The sequence below is a fragment of the Arvicola amphibius genome, chromosome 8, assembly GCF_903992535.2.
Source record: "Arvicola amphibius chromosome 8, mArvAmp1.2, whole genome shotgun sequence".
Taxonomy (NCBI): domain Eukaryota; kingdom Metazoa; phylum Chordata; class Mammalia; order Rodentia; family Cricetidae; genus Arvicola; species Arvicola amphibius.
In genome coordinates, this window is record NC_052054.1 from 73,367,266 (window position 1) to 73,383,993 (window position 16,728).

Below are 16,728 nucleotides of genomic sequence, written 5' to 3' on the forward strand. Positions count from 1 at the left end.
TTAGATTAGCTCCAATATCTCCCAAAGGACTGCAATCAAGGATTGGGTGTGTTGGCACACGATTTTGGTCCCAGCACTCGGAAGGCAGAAGCAAGCAAATCTCTGGGTTCTAGGCCTGTCTGGGCTACATAACTATGCTCTGTTTCAGAAAGAGTTACGAACAGTTTGGCCTGCCCAGCCAAAGGGCTGGGAACTGAATGCTGGTCAGATGGAGACAAGCCTGCCCGACCAAAAGCTAGGAACTGAATGCTGGTCAGGTAGAAGCAAGCCCTCTTAACTGCTGAGACATTCCTTCAGCCCCACTGAAAACTCTTTACATTGTTTTTAGATTACTTTATGTCTTTTGTTTTTGTTTTTTGAGACAGGGTTTTTTCTCTGTAGTTTTGGAGCCTGTCCTGGAACTAGCTCTTGTAGACCAGGTTGGCCTCAAACTCACAGAGATCCACCTGCCTCTGCCTCCCGAGTGCTGGGATTAAAGGCATGTGTCACCACCACCTGGCTATTTTATGTCTTCACATATGGATGTGCACCGTGTATGTACCTAGAGCCACCAGGTCCCCTAAGACTGGATTTAGAGACTATTTTTTTTTCAATTTTATTTTATTGATATTTATTGAGCTCTACATTTTTCTCTGCTTCCCTCCCCCTTCAACCCTCCCCCAAGGTCCTCATGTTCCCAATTTACTCAAGAGATCTTGTCTTTTTATACTTTCTACTTCCCATGTAGATTAGATCTATGTAAGTCTCTTTTAGTTCTCTGAGATTGTGGTTTGTAGGCTGGCTTTCTTTGCTTTATGTTTAAAAACCACCTATGAGTGAGTGCATGTGATAATTGTCTTTCTGTGGCTGAGTTACCTCACTCAAAATAATGTTTTCTAGCTCCATCCATTTGCCTGCAAAATTCGAGCTGTTGATATTTTTCTGCTATATAGTACTCCATTGTGTAAATGCACCACATTTTTCTTATCCATTCTTTGGTCAATGGGCATTTAGGTTCTTTCCAGGTTCTGGCTATGACAAACAAAGCTGCTATGAACATAGTTGAGCACATGTCCTTGTGGCACGATTGAGCATCCTTTGGATATATACACAAAAGTGGTATTACTGGGTCTTAAGGAAGGTTGTTTCCTAATTTTCTGAGAAATCGCCACACTGACATCCAAAGGGGTTGTAGCAGCTTGCATTCCCACCAGCAATGCAGAAGTGTTCCCTTTTCCCCACAACCTCTCCAGCATAAGTTGTCATCAGTGGTTTTGATCTTGGCCATTCTTACAGGTATAAGATGGAATCTCAGAGTTGTTTTGATTTGCATTTCTCTGATGACTAAGGATGTTGAACATTTTCTTATGTGTCTTTCAGCCATTTTAGATTCCTCTGTTGAGAGTTCTCTGTTTAGGTCTATACTCCATTTTTTTTATTAGATTATGTGATCTTTTGGTGTCCAATTTCTTGAGTTGGAGATCAGACCTCTATCTGATGTGGGGTTAGTGAAGATCTTTTCCCATTCTGTATGCTGTCGTTTTGTCTTGTTGATCCTGTCCTTTGCTTTACAGAAGCTTTTCAGTTTCAGGAGGTCCCATTTATTCATGTTTCTCTTAGTGTCTGTGCTGCTGGGGTTATATTCCAGAAGTGGTTCCCTGTGCCAATGCGTTCAAGTGTACTTCCCACTTTCTCTTCTATAAGGTTCAGAGTGGCTGGCTTTATGTTGAGGTCTTTGATCCATTTGGACTTGATTTTTGTGCATGGTGATAGATATGGGTCTATTTTCATTTTTCTACATGTTGATATCCAGTTATGCCATAGAGATTATTCTGAGTGGCCATGTGGATGCTGGGAATAGAACCCAGGTGCTCTGGAAGAACAGCTGAGCTATCTCCGCAGACCCAATCAATAGCACATCTTTATCATAAGGGGCTGGAGAAACGACTCAGAAGTTAAGAGCACTGGCTGTTCTTCCAGAGGACCCAGGTTCAATTCCCAGCCCCACGTGGAAGCTCACAACCGACTGCAACTCCAGTTCCAGGGGATCCGATACCCTCACATACATGCAGGAGAAAGACCAATGTACCTAAAACAAAGATAAATAAATTAGCCAGGCAGTGGTGTCAAATGCATTTAATTCCAGCCCTCACTCGGGAGGCAGAGACAGGTGGATCTCTGAGGTCGCAGCCAGCCACGTGAAGTCTGTATCATTCACGTTTCCATTGCTATGATAAGATACCATGGCCAAAAGTGATCTTGGAAGGAAGAGTTTGTTTTGGGCTATGGTTCCAGGGAACCATATGGAACGTGGCAGGGACGCATGGCAACAGGCAGCAGGTACTGTGACTGGAGCAAGAATCAAAGAGCTAACCTTCAAATGCATGCATGGAGCAGAGGGAGAGAGAGCTGTGTCCATCATGATGCCTCTGTCAACGTTCACTTTCAGTGACATATTTCCTCTAGCTCAACCTCACATCCTAAAGATTCCCAAATGGGACCAGGTGTTCACATGTCTTGAACCTATGTGGGAGGGGACATCCTCACTCAAACTACTTTAGGAAGACATGGATTGTTCCTGTAGGCAATTCTTGCTGTATCATTGGTTCCTCAAGTTTTCTGACTATGCAAAAAAGGCAAACAGGATCCCCAGAGAGAGACCCTCCTTTTCTCATTTTCTCCCTTTGTTCCCTTGATTTTTCATCTTTTTTTCCTTTTTCTTTTTGCCTTTTCGAGACAGGGTTTCTGTGTAGCCCTGATTGTGCTGGAATTAGCTCTATAGACCAGGCTGGGCCTTGAACTCACAGAGATCTGCCTGCCTCTGCCTCCCGAGTGTTTGGATTAAAGACGTGCACCACCGCTGGCAATTTTTCGTCTTTCTTTCCTGCCTCAGTCTCACCTGGGTTCATATCAGGTTGTGGCAGGGAATGAAATTCGGTGGAACTCCTAACCTATGGAGGAAGCCCTATGTTCCATTCCTAGTACCACAGCCAGCTGGGCATGGTGGTGTACACCTATAATCCTGGACACAAGTGAATCAGATGTTCAAGGCCAACCTCCACTACATAGCAAGTTCTAGGTCAGTCTGAGTTACTAGAGACCCTGTCTAGCAAAAAGAAGAAGAAAAGAAATCCACATCTGCGCTTGACAGGCTAAATGGCTTGACAGCATCTCCCTTCCTCCTAGCTATGAATTATATTACTCCCCTCCCCCCCAGCATGGTCACTGTAAAGACCTAGTAAGATCAAAAGTGTAAAGATAACACTGTTGGGAGTTCAAGTCCTGAAACTCACATGATGAAAGACAAGTAATTACTAAAAGATGCCCTCTGACTTCCACACATGCCCCCCATCGCAATAAAATGTAAACAGTAAGCATCTACCCTTTTATTCTCTGCTTGCTCTCCTATCCTTTAGATCTCACCTCTCTGGGAGTACCTCTTCCTCTGGGAAGCCCTCCAGGTTCTCTAGTCTCCTCATTTCCCCCATATATGCCTATTGAGTAGCAATATTCCCATGACTGAATGTGTCTCCCTGCACTATGCAGGCCAGACTTGAGATTACTGTGGTCACTGATGTGTCCCCAGCACTGACTTCAGGATCACTGCTGAATCAAAAAACCAAGCTCTCGTCACCACATGGCAAGAAGAAACTGAAGTATATGGGTGTGGCTGGGCTGGGTGGTGGCGGTGGTGCATCACTGGGGAGGCAGAGGCAGGCAGATGAAGGCTGCAATGTTGGCTCGGTAGTTAAGAGCACTGGATGCAAGGCTGGAGAGATGGCTCAGTGAAAGAGCACTGGCTGCTCTTCCAGAAGTCCTGAGTTAATTCCCAGCACCCACATGGCAGCTCACAACCATCTCTCTCGGGATCCAATGGCCTCTTCTGGCCTAAAGGTGTTAAGTGCACATAAAGCACTCACATATAAAATAAATAAACCTTAGAAAGAGCACTGGATGCTAGAGAACTCAGGTCCTAGGTTCAATTCTCAGTGCCTACATGGAAGTTCATAACCATCTGCAGCTACGGTTCTAGGGGACCCAATGTTCTCTTATGACCTCTTTGGATGCCAGTCGTTCACATACAGGCAGGCAAAACACTCAAACACAAAATTAATTTTTGTAACATTCAAATGAGGGTGAGGGTGTTTAATAGAGTGCTTGGTGGAGCTCATGACACCCTGGGTTCAATATCCAGCACTATAAAACCAGGGCTTTTTTTTTGTTGTTGTTTGTTTTTTGAGACAGGGTTTCACTGTTTAGTTCTGGCTGTCCTAGAACTTGCTTTGTAGACCAGGCTGGCCTCAAACTCACAGAGATCCACCTGCCTCTGCCTCCTGAGTGCTTGGATTAAAGGTGTGCTCCAGCCACCACCCCCCAGCACTTTTTGAACACCTTTAATTCCAGGCAGATGCAGGTGAGTTTGAAGCCAGTCTGGTCTACAGATCAATTTCCAGGACAGCCAGGTCTGTGCAGAGAAACATGCCTTGAAAAAACAAACAAGCAAGCAAGCAAACAACCAGGCTTTTGTTGTTGAGAAAAGTTCTCACTATGTTGTGGAGGCTGGGCAGGAATTGTCATAAACTGAGATTACAGGTCTCTCTTGGCCTGCACTCAGAGCCGGTTTGAATCATAACGTTAAGTGGATCACAGAATCGACTCATCCTGTTCACCATTAGGGGGCACCCAACTCCACCAGGAACTGTGTTTACAGATTCCAAAGAAGGGGGACTGACCCACCCCATTTTCTAAGTCTTCAGGAGACAGAACTCAAGATCCACAGTCCTAAGTCTGAGAAAGGAGAAATCTAGGGTTCCGATCACTCAGTTCTTAGAGAGACAGAATCTGGGCGCCTGGACAGTGGGGTCCTAAACGGAGGTGGTTGGGAATCCGAGAAAGAAAGGAATTCGCGGGTGGCACCGGGATTGGCTGAGAGCAGAACTGGCCTGGGCAGTGGTTCCCTTTGGCTTGAGTCTGTGGGAAACACTGGACAGAGCGGGAATTGTTCCCCTTGCATCTCCCCCTCCCAAACACCCCCAGAGCTTGGCAGCCTCAGTTCTTCCCAGGCCCTGGGGACTTGGGAGCCTTCCACCGCCCCTCCTTCCAGCTCCCTGTTTTTTACTGAACTCACAGCTGCCCTGCCTCAGGACCTGGAAAATTGCCCCAGAGTATTGAAAGACTGGTACGTAGGTTATTGCCGAACAAATTAAGAGAATTCAGGACATGGGTCTTCTACGGGACCAACGGCGCCACCTATGGGACACAGGAGGGAGGAACACAGACCTGTCCTCAGTCCTCTCAAGAGGGTAAGGGGGAGATCTGGGCTGCATGTAAGACCTTATCTTCAGTAAACAAAAGAACAAACAAAGGAAATTTATGACGAAGTTATAATCATCAAAATGCTTTCAGCTATTGACTTGTTTTGTTTTTGAGTCAGGGTTTCTCTGTGTAACAGCCCTGACTGTCTTGGAACTCGCTCTGTAGACCAGGCTGGCCTCAAACTCATAAAAGATCTGCCTGCCTGGGGTTAAAGGTGTGTGCCACCATTGCCCGGATGGCTTCTTCTTCTTTTCTTTCTTTTTTTTTCCCCACAGAGATCTGCCTTCCTCTGCCCCCCAGGTGCTGGGATTATAGATGTGTGCCACCATGCCCACCTAATACGTTGGACACACGGAGAGACTGAGTTTGCAAACTTGTGTAAGAATAAAGAAAAAATCTTTTATATACAGGACTTGGTCTCCTGGTTGTGTTTTGGGGGGACTCCGTGATCTGGGCAATTTGTTTGTTTTTTGAGACAGGGTTTCGTTTCTCTGTGTAGACCTAGTTGTCCTGGAACTAACTCTGTAGACCAGGCTGGCCTCGAACTCACAAAGGTCTGCCTGCCTCTGCCTCCCAAGGGTTGGAATTAGCTGGGTGGTGGTGGTGCATGCCTTTAATTCTAACACTCAGAAGGCAGAGGCAAGCAGATCTCTGTGAGTTCGAGGCCAACCTGGCCTACAAGAACTAGATCTAGGACAGCTAGGACTGTTATTCAGAGAAACCCTGTCTTGAAAAGCAATAAAATAAAATAAAGGAGTGTGCCATTGTATGTATATGTATAAGTGTATACATATACACGCACATACCTGTGGAGGCCAAAGGACAGCTTTGTGGAGTGGTTCTCCCCTCCCGCTTGACGTGGGTTCCACGGATAGACCACCTGTACTCTCAGAGCCACCTAACCAGCCCGGTGTGTGTTTGTCTATTTGGTTTGGTTTGGTTTTGAAACAGAGTCTCATGCACCCCAAGCTAGTTTGAAACTCACTATATAGTGGAGAATAACCTTGAATTTCTGATTTCCCTGCCTCCGCCTCAAGACTTTGGGAGTGTTGTAAATATAGGCTCCAGCTGCTACATCTGGATATTTTGGGGGTATTAAAATTATGTATTTGTTATTTTAAAATTGTGTGTGTGTGTGTGTGCGCGCACGCACGTTATTTGTATGATTGTTTTGAGACAGATCTTACACTGCCACCTAAGATGGCCTCAAAAATCTTGCTGTGTAAAAAAAGAAAAAAAGAGGGAAAAGGGTGTGGTGGTGCACATCTTTGATCCCAGCACCAGTTAGGCAGAGGCAGGAGGATCTCTGTGAGTTCAAGGCCAGCCTGGTCTACAGAGCCAGTCTAGGACAGCCAGAGCTACGTGGAGAGACCGCATCTCAAAACAAACCAAGTAAATAAATAAATAAATAAATGTAATTTAAAAAGAAAACTAAAACTCACTGTGTAGCCCGGGGTTTAGATTGCTATGATCCTCCTGCCTCAGGTATCAAGCTCAGGTTCACACCCACATACCTGGCTTGTAGTTACCCCTTCATTCCAATGCACCATGTCTGGGGTTAAAGCCACAGGCATGCAGGTGCTCACCAAATGTTCATATGCTAGCCATCTTGCCAGAAAACCACACCCATCAAATGTTGACTAAATTCCATAGGCTCTGGGAGTCTCAGAAAAAAGGCCACACCAAAGTCAGTGAACTGGGTTTGTTTTATTCTTTCACTGAAAGAATTCAGTCTGGAGATGGGAACAGGAAGACAAGGGCTGCTGTGATAGTGGAATGTAGACCCATCCTGGTCAGGTGATGAGGGCAAAGAGCCCGAGGGCTGGTTCTCCCTCCCCCCCCCACCCCCCACACGGCGTTTACTCGCCCTTTAGGAGAGTAAGGATCTGATCCGTAAAAATGCTGGCGTAAGTGGTCATGGCCGCCGAGCTTTTGCTGTACATGTCCCTGGAGAGAAAGCACAGGGGATTGGAGGAAGAGCCTAGAAACTGGAGCCCTGGGTCTGAGGGAGACAAAGCAGGGTCTGGACCTCTGCGTTGGAGAGAAAATGAGATGGGGCCTATATTCCTCTGTCTGAGAGAGGAGGCTGGGCATGGTCCCTGATCTACAGGAGTGTGTTGGGATCTGTCTCCACCAGGCAGGACGCACCTGAGTTTCTCATCCACACTGGTCAGGTATGTTTTCTGGTATAGGTCTTGGGCAGCCGCCTTAGCCGTGTCCCAGTAACTGGAGATGGACTCCTGCACCTTGTCCAGCAGAGCTGGGCTGCCTGGATCATCTTGCTGCAGCTGCTGGGCCGCTTGGACCTCTGGGAGAAACCCGAGGTGATGGTGAGATTGGAGGCAAGCAGAAGCATTGTGAGGGAGAAGAGGGGTGGCGGAGGAATGTGGAAACCTGCTTGAAGATGACTCCACCCCTTCCTCACTGACCTCCACCCTCTCCCCACTGCCTTGAAGCCCCACTCACCACATCCCAACACCAGGAGGACGAGGAAGAGAGCCAGGAGGAACCGAGAGCCCATGCCGTCTGTGACCTGGAGCACTGAGGACAGTGTCGTGTGAGCAGAACCACTGAACTGGACGTTGCTAGGGGTGGCTGGGGACCTTTCTCTGTCCCTGCTCCTGCCCAACAAGGGCTTAAAACCTGTTCATTCAGATAAGGTGTCTTCTGGAGTTCTACTGTAGACGCTTCTTGGGGGAAGAGGGTGAGCAACACAACTTCTCATTATCTGGTCCCGCCTGACCTGGAGCTCACTATGTAGACCAGGCTAGCCTTGATCAGATAGGCACCTGCCTTGGCCTCTCAAGTGCTGGGGTTGATGGTGTGTATCACCACACCTGGTTCTTTTTTTTTAAGTGCCAAGGATAGTGGCATATGACTTTAATCCAGTACTTGGGAGGCAGAGGCAGGTGAATCTCTGTGAGCTTGAGGCCAGCCAGGTCTACAAGAGCTAGTTCCAGGACAGGCTCCAAAGCTACAGAGAAGCCCTATCTTGAAAAACCTAATAATAATAATAATAATAATAATAATAATAATAATAATAATATAATAAATGTATATGGAATTTTTGCCTGTGTGTATATAATTGCACGCAGTACCGAGCACATGCTTAGGACCTGCAGAAGATCCCCTAAAACTGGAGTTAGGTTTGTGAGTCACCATGTGGATGCCATGAACCAAACCCAAGTCTTCTGCAAGAGCAACAAGTGCTCTTAACTACTGAGCCATCTCTCCAAACCCCCACCACTTTTCTTTTGAACGCAGAGTCTCATATAAACCGTGTTGGCCACAAATTGACTAAGTTCACTGGGAACTTCTGATCCTCCTGCCTCTGCAGTGCTGGGATCACAGATGTGTCCCACCATGCCTAGTTTCTGTGGTCCTGGGAACTGAACCTGGAACCCTGAGCACATCAGGCAAGCACTCTACCCAGTGAGCCACAACTCCAGTTCTGCGACAATTTCTGCCTTCTCCTTTCCTTTTCTAACAAGAAAACAAAAATAAAAACAGATTCATTTTGAGTAGATGAGGCTGGCATTGAACTCTGAACATTCCCCTGCCTCTGGAGTGCTGAGTGTACAAGAGTACTGTCATGTACCACAATGTCAGGGGACATTTTTTCCCCAAGTAGTAGGGATCTCACTCAGGGCCTTCAATACAGCCGGCCGTGAATCCCAGACCAAGAAACTAAGAAACACCTCTCCGTTCATTCGTTCATTTGCTCCCTCAGGAAAGCTGTCAGGAGGCCTAAACAGGCCTGGATTAGTAGAAAATATAAACAAACCCTTTTTAAAACAAACACATTCTTTGTTAAAACCTCGAGGATGAAGCTGGGCATTCTGGGCGGATTTGTTCAGTGGGTGAGGGGATCTGCCGCTAAGCCTGAGGACCTGAGTTCAATCCCTGCAACCCACATAGTGGAGGGAGAGAACCAACTGCAAGTTGTTCTCTGACCTCTACGTGTGAGCCAATGCACACACATGTGGGCACACACACACACACACACACAAACAAAAAACTAAAATATAAGAAAATGTAGCTAGACAGTGGTGGGGCACCCCTTTAATTCCAGCACTCAAGAGGCAGAGGCAGGCAGATCTCTGTGAGTTCAAGACCAGCTTGGCAGAAAAAAACACCCTGGGACAGAGTCCACGCCAAGACTTGTGACTCTAGAGGTTTGTCTAACCAAGGCACAGAGTCACCATCCATATTTTGGGAATGGAAAACTGGGACAGCAACAGGCTGAAATCAGGGCTGGAGAGATGGCACTGACCACTCTTACAGAGGACCTGGGTTCAATTCCCAGCACCCCCGTGGCAGCTCACAGCTGTCGGAGTCCAGCCCCAGGGAATCCCATGCTCTCTTCCTCAGGTAGGTAGCCAAGCCTGCCCCTGGTGCACATACATGGGAGCAAAACATCTATACACATTAAAAAAAAAAAATAAGAGATCCAGCCAGGCAGTGGTGGCGCACGCCTTTAATCCCAGCACTCCGGAAGCAGAAGCAGGTGGATCTCTGTGAGTTCGAGGCCAGCCTGGTCTACAAGAGCTAGTTCCAGGACAGGCTCCAAAGCTACAGAGAAACCCTGTCTTGGAAAAAATCCTTTGAAAAAGAGGTAGAGATGAAACCTGGGAGAAGGGCCAAGCTAAACAGACTACAAATCTGAACTCCACTGTTTTAGTCAGACACACCAGAGCAGACTAGCCTGAGGCAGGAGGATCAAAAATTCAAGGTTACCATGGGCTACATAGTGAAAGACCTTGTCCCAAATAAAACAAAACAAAATAAAAATCCTTCCATTCCATGATTCCAATACAAACTTCTAACAAGGTGACGCCTGTAATTTCTGGTTTAGGGATTTCTGTCCCTCCCTGATGTTCCTGCCCCCTCCCCTCTGTCCCTCTCTTACCTGAATGTAACGGGCAAGTTGGGACTGTCCTCACTAACTCCAGTGGGTTGGCAGGTTTTATAGGTCTGGAGGGCCCCCTCCCTCCATATCAGGCAGCTCCTCTGTCCTAGGCCAAAGTCCTGGCCAACAGAGCCGTGGAGGGGGTGGGGTGGCAAGGCTGGAAGGGCAGTGGCCAGTGACGTCCCCTGCCAGCTTAAACCCCAGGGAAGCCCCATTTTGAAAGAGCTATCCATAAACTGGGCAGAGCTGAGATCTCAATCTCTCTCAGAAGACTGAGGCAGGAGGATCATGAATTCAGAGTGAGTACAGGAACCACTGGGTGGCTTAGCAAGATTTTATCTGAAGACCAAAAGGCTCAGCTTGGGTTTTATTCACCCAGGGTCTCAGGTAGCTCAGGCTACCCCGGAACTCTCTGCGTAGGTGAGGCTGTCCTTGAGCTTCTGATCTTCCAGGTGCTGGGATTACAGGTTTGTAGCACCATACCCAGCTCAAAAGGAAAAAACAAAGCCAACCAGGGAAACATGGTAAGTTCCAGAACAGTCAGGGTTACATGGTGAGATCCTGTCTAAAAATACATGGAAAGATAAGAAGAATTCTGGGACTGGGAGGAGAGGAGGGAGGGGAAGTTTCAGTGGGAATATAAAATAAATGAAACATTTAATTAATAAAAAAATAATTCTGGGAAGTTGACCCATCATGTAAAGGAGCTTGGACCAAGACCAAGGATCTGAGTCAGTTCCCCAAGAGAAGGCACAGAACAACTCCGAAAGTTGTCTTCTGACCTCTACAGCACACATGATACATGCACCTAAGCAAGTACACACAGACTCTCACACATAAATAAGTGTAATTTTTAACAGACCATTGCCCTAACCTCTTAGCTACTTTGTCATCCCCTAAATGAATGTAATTTGTTTGTTTGTTTTTTCAAGACAGGGTTTCTCTGTGTAGCCCTGACTGTCTTAGACTCACTCTATAGACCAGGCTGGCCTCAAACTCACAGAGATTCGCCTACCTCTGCCTCCCGAGTGCTGAGATTAAAGGTGTGCCACCATGGCCCAGCATAAATGTAGTTTTTAAAAGAGGGCTGGGAGTGTGGCTCGGTGACAGGGAACTTACCTGGCATGTGTGAGGTGCTGGGTTCAATTCCTAGGACCTCCCCAACTACCTCCCCCAAAAGAAAGAGACACAACCCCCCAATCCCTGGATTTGAGAGGGTTGGATTTGAGGAACCCACTTGGAATAGGGCTTAAGGTCTGCATGGTCAAGGAAGGAAGAGACACTATAAAGATATGGCTCCTCTGAACCATGTCAACCCTCAAGGCTTTGCCTCCTGGATCTGAGCAGGCGCCTGGAAGTCTCCAGTTCACTTCAGGCCGGAACCATGAGGGGAGGGGGGCTTATCACCTTGTCCCCTTCCACTAAAGCTTGCCTAGTGTCCTCCCTGCCAGGTGACAGCCTTTCCACTTATTAACTCCTAGATATGACAAGCGGTGACCTCTGGCCTCAAGTGGAGCTACTCAGCTGATGACACAGTTTAAGAACAAACACCTTTATTGTGGGTGCTGGAGGTTGGGGGGAGGTGTGTGGCACTTTAACCCTGAGTTCAGTCTCTGCAGAGCAGCCGGGGACACAGGCTGTGGGTCTTGTTCAGGAGCTGGTCTCTGGAGCTTTGCAGCCAGGCCTGAGTGCGAGGACCCAGGTCTTTCAAATGGTCTTCATAATAGGTCTGCACAAAGCCCTGGACAGCCCCAGGGACCCTGTGTAAAGGGGACATCTTAGTTGACATCCTGGATACCACAGGGGTTTGGCCCATTTGCTTCTGACCTTCTTCAGTCTCAAGACTCCAGACTCTTAGTCACCCTCAGACCCAGGGGTTCAGCCCTCCTCCCTCAAACCCAGGGGTCCAGGCCCAGCCTCCTCCTCCCTCAGACCCACAGACCTAGGGGTCCAGCCCTCCTCTCTCAGACCCAGGGTCTAGCCTCTGGCTCTCTTTCCTTTAACTCTGGCGTTCCTTCCCAGCCAAGTAGCAGAACTCTCTCACCAGAACCGCTGCCATCTGTCCCTAGTCCTGGTCACCAGCGGCTTCACCAGCTCCATCACCCTGGTCCTCACCAGGCTCCAGCGGCTGATCTCAGGGCTAGGCGTGGGGAGCAGGCTTTCTGTGGTCACGGATGCTGGGAATATCAGAGGAGCTTGAGTGGGCCCGGATCCCAGAACCCCATTCCTCTCCCACTGTGCGCTGCTCCTGGGGGCAGGTGTAACTCACCTTGGTACCCAGACTCCCATGTCACCCGTCACCGTCACCACAGGCCACATCTCACTTCCTCAGTCCTACACTCAGTTTCCTATCCTGTAAAAGGGGCACAGTGACTTCCTACTTGAGGGCTACTGTGCCACCTAGGAGCAAGAATACAGGAAGTGCCCTGTATCTTGTACACCTTGCCCAGCCCTGTCCACCAGCTTGGCTGACTGGCTCCTGATTCCATTGCCTCCTCCTGCCATTTTGTCATTTTCCCTTTCCCTCTGCTGGTTCCTCCCTTGGCTCTGTCTCCTGAGATTTCTTGCTCAGTCTGCACCTTCACTTCCCAGATGGTGCCTCTTTCCTCCAACCGCCTAACCCTACTGCCCAACGATGACCCCTAACCCGGAACGGCCCCTGCCTCCCAGTTCTTCCCACAAAACCAGTGACTGCCTCCATGCACTGAGGAGCAAAAGCCCACTTTAATTCGTCCATGCCCTCGGCTTTGCTTTCAGTCCCTCCGGGGTCACAGTTCTCTTCCTCTTCCTTCACACACACACACACACACACACACACACACACACACACACACACACACACACCTCTTGCTCTAGCACCCACACACCTAGATAGAGACTCACCCGAGGATACTAGCACACAAGTATAGGCACGCATGCTTGTATTTTTGTTTTGTTTTGTTTTAACCTCTTTTTTTTCATTTGTTTCTGTGTTTTCTTTTTTGAGAGAGGCTTTCTCTGTGTAGCCCTAGCTGTCCTGGAACTCGCTCTGTAGACCAGGCTGGCCTCAAACTCACAGATATCGCCTGCCTCTGCCATTTGTTGAAGACTTACTTTAATTATGTGTATATGTTCCTGTCTGTATGAGTATTTAAGCAAGTGCACTGCCTATGGAGGTCAAAGGCATCGGATCCCCTGGAGCTGGGGTTCCAGGCAGTTGTGAGGGTGGGAACTGAACTCCAGGCCTCTGTAAGAGCAGTACATGTCCTTAACCACCTGTCCTTAACAACTAAGTCATCCCTCCAACCTGTAACCTATTATCTATCTATCTATCTATCTATCTATCTATCTATCTATCTATCTATCTATCTATATCTGTCTGTCTGTCTGTTTTGAGACAGGTCTCTTGTAATCCTGGCTGGTCTCATGAGGCTGAGGATAACTGCTGATTCTCTTGACTCTGCCTCCAAAGCCGTGGGTTGACAGGTGTGTGTTCCTGTCCTGGTTCATGCAGGGCTAGGGCTGTACCCCAGGGCTTTCTGTGTGTTAGCTAAGCACTCTACCAACCAAGCCAAAGCCTCAGCTTGTCCGGCAGCCTCCTATGTAGCTTATGCTAGCCTTGAGCTCCTAATCCTCCTGCCTCCACCTCCCAAGTGCTGGGGGTCCAGGCACGTACCATCACACCCAGACCACAATGTACTCTAGCACCAAGACACTTATGTCACCTGCTGTCCTAAGCCTCACCTATGACTTCACTACTCCAAGACGCAGTCTCCCATTCTGTGAAAGGGGCACTAAGCTAAGCACAAGAGAAATACACGGGAAAGGACCTGGCACCAACAGCACTGTCTGTAGGAGAAGCATGTATATTTTTATTTTTATTTTATGTGTATTGGTGTTTTGCCTGCAAGTATGTTTGTGTGAGATCAGTTGTGAGCTGCCATGTGGGTGCTGGGAATTGAACTCAGGTCCTCTGCAAGAACAGCCAGTGCTCAACCCTGAGCCATCTCTCCAGCCCCGCAGCATGTTATACAGAGTACTACTGTATAACCGTGGCTCACCAGGAACTCACTGTGTACACCAAGCTGGTCTCAAACTCATGGAGATCCACCTGTCTCTGCCTCCCGAGTGCTCGGATTAAAGATGTGTACCCCCACCTCCTGGCTATTTTCTGAATTTTTAAAGACTGAAGACCCCAACCATCAATCCTCCTGCCTCAGCCTTTGAGGAACTGGGATTACAGACCTGTGCCAACATACTCTTCTCATGAGAATTTTGAATACCTGAGCAAAATAAAAAGCCATGTGTGAACACACAGACAGAAACAGCCACACACTTAGACACTTAGAACTTTTACATGGACACTGTAGAGAATCACAAACACACACACACACACACACACACACACACACACACACACACACATGTCCACCCAGGAAGCATTGCATGCCTGGGATTTTAGAGCTTAGGAGGTAGAATCAGGAGGATCAGGAGTTCAAGGCCAGACTGGGCTACCTGAGATCCTTTCTCAAAACAAAACAAAAAGCCTGACAACAAAAAATCACGAATAGACAGAATTAGGCAGCAACAGCAACAGAAATCATACTGGTGACCATCAGGGGACATGTACATTTGTCACTGCTGGAGCTGCGACCGAGCAGCCAAGGATAAGTAAGGCTTGGCTGGCAGAGTTCTTGTCTTGCATGCATGAGGTCCTGAGTTTGACGCCCAGCACCACACAACCCAGGAGTCGCAGGGCATGCCTGAAATCTGAGCACTTCAGGATGGAGGCAGGAGCATTAGAAATTCAAGATCATCCTTAGCCTTATCTGGAGTTTAAAGCCAGCCCCGGACTATACAAGCCTGTGTCTCTAAAGAACAAAATAAAAGAAACCCCCTGTGGTTGAGTGTTTGCCTGGCATCTGAAGACCCTATGTTCTATCCCCGTGTGTGGCTGTGTGTGTGTGTAGGTGTGTGTGCGCGCACGCGTGTGTGCTATACTTGTCTTACATAGCTACTGACACATTTGATGAAACCACAGTGGTACCCCACCCAGAGGATCCCACCTCCAGCACGTCCCCGACTCCTCACCTACAAGGCTGGCCAGGAGCAGCACTGAGAAGCAAAGTGAGGGCAGGGCCTGCAGCCTGCATCCCAGGAGGGACATTTTTGGGGACTTGATCCCTCTGTCCCTCTGTCCCTCTGTGCTCCACTCTGCACTGGAAAGAGACCTCCCTCTGTCACCTCTCCACTCCCCTTGGCAGAACTTCAAAGAGACAGGCCTCCTGACACTGGCAGTCAAAGGCCTTGTCCGCCCTTGCCTGCCTCCCTCCTTCCTGCTCTCCCAGTGTGCTGCCCTGGACTGACAGAAGACAGAAGCTCTGACACCAAAGAGGATTCTAATCCTTCCTCCACCAAACTTTTCCTGGACCCTGTTTCTCACTACAGTCTATACATTGATTGAGACTACAATCTATACATGAGAAATTGGTGCATGTGTGGAATTTGTTCTGTTCTATTTTGAGACAGGGTCTCATGTAGCTCAGGCTGCCCTGGGACTCTATCTTCAAGAATGATACAGAATCCTTGTTCTCCCTCCATCTCCCAGATATTGGCGCAACAGGCAGGTGCCATCATGCCGGGCTCTCCTATGTACTTTTTAAAAAATAATTTATTTAACGTTATTTATTTATTTATTTATTTATTTATTTATTTATTTATTTGAGACAGAGTTCCTCTGTGTAACAGCCCTGACTGTCCTGGAACTCACTTTGTAGACCAGGCTATCCTTAAACTCACAGAGATCCACCTGCTGCTGTCTGCCGAGTGCTGGGATTAAAGGAGTGAGCCACCACTGCCTGGCAACATTTTTAGTGTATTTTTAATTATGTGTTTATGTGTCTGTCTGTGTCAAGGTATGTACGCATAAATGTGTGAGTGCAGGTGCCCACAGAGGTGTCAGATTTCCCTAGAACGGGATGTGAGCTGCCTGATGTGGGTGCTGGGAACTGGATTCAGGTCCTCTGGAGATAGGTTTAACTACTGAGCCGTCCCAGTAGCCCTTTAGTTGTTTTTAGTTGTCTTTATTTGAAAGTGTGTGTTGTGTGTGTATATATGTGCATGTTGTGAGTGCATGTGATGTGCGTGGTGTGTGTGTATGTTACACATTGTGTGTCTGTGGGTGTGTCCACGCCACCAAATACATATGGAGGTCAGAGGACAACTTCAGCTTTCAGGAGCTGGTTCTGTCCTCCCACCAGGTAGATCCCAGGGATCAAATTTGGCTTGGCCGCAGGTACCTTTACCTGCCATCTTGCCTCCTCTTCCTCCTTTTCTCCCTTCCTCACTCCCTGCTTGAGGCTGGGTCTTGTTATGACCCTTTTGCCTCAGCTTCTTGAGTTCTATGATTTCAAGGGTAAACCACATCAGTGAATGAAAAAAAATTAATTCAAATATGTTCCATACATGATTTGGGAATTTCACCAAGAGATATTCAAGCATTACCTATTCATCTGAAGTTGAAATGTAACCATCTACCCTGGGGC

At 47.9% G+C, this 16,728-nt stretch overlaps 1 protein-coding gene across 6 annotated transcripts; it reads right to left on the reverse strand.

Moving 5' to 3' along the window:
- Window positions 1-6,982: 6,982 nt before the first annotated feature.
- Apoc2 (apolipoprotein C2) lies at window positions 6,983-15,432 on the reverse strand. Of its 6 annotated transcripts, none has more exons than XM_038339748.1 (4): window positions 15,275-15,429; window positions 7,762-7,836; window positions 7,444-7,603; window positions 6,983-7,242 (listed from the first exon to the last, which is right to left on the reverse strand). In XM_038339748.1, the coding sequence occupies exons 1-4, from the start codon at window positions 15,348-15,350 to the stop codon at window positions 7,155-7,157; spliced, it is 399 nt and encodes a 132-aa protein (XP_038195676.1). In that variant the 5' UTR covers window positions 15,351-15,429; the 3' UTR covers window positions 6,983-7,154. The 6 variants fall into 6 exon arrangements, with proteins under 6 accessions (XP_038195676.1, XP_038195673.1, XP_038195679.1 ...); XM_038339745.1 differs by having other exon boundaries at window positions 7,762-7,938; window positions 15,275-15,414; XM_038339751.1 differs by lacking the exon at window positions 15,275-15,429 and adding an exon at window positions 10,205-10,615.
- Window positions 15,433-16,728: the final 1,296 nt, after the last annotated feature.

Coding starts and splice junctions, on each gene's coding strand:
- Apoc2 (XM_038339745.1), bottom strand. CDS start 15,350: ATGTCCCTCCTGGGATGCAGGCTGCAGGCCCTGCCCTCACTTTGCTTC. Junction 7,939..15,274: donor GCTCCTGGCCAGCCTTGTAG/GTGAGGAGTCGG, acceptor CTGAATGAACAG/GTTTTAAGCCCTTGTTGGGC. Junction 7,243..7,443: donor AGTGTGGATGAGAAACTCAG/GTGCGTCCTGCC, acceptor CTTTCTCTCCAG/GGACATGTACAGCAAAAGCT.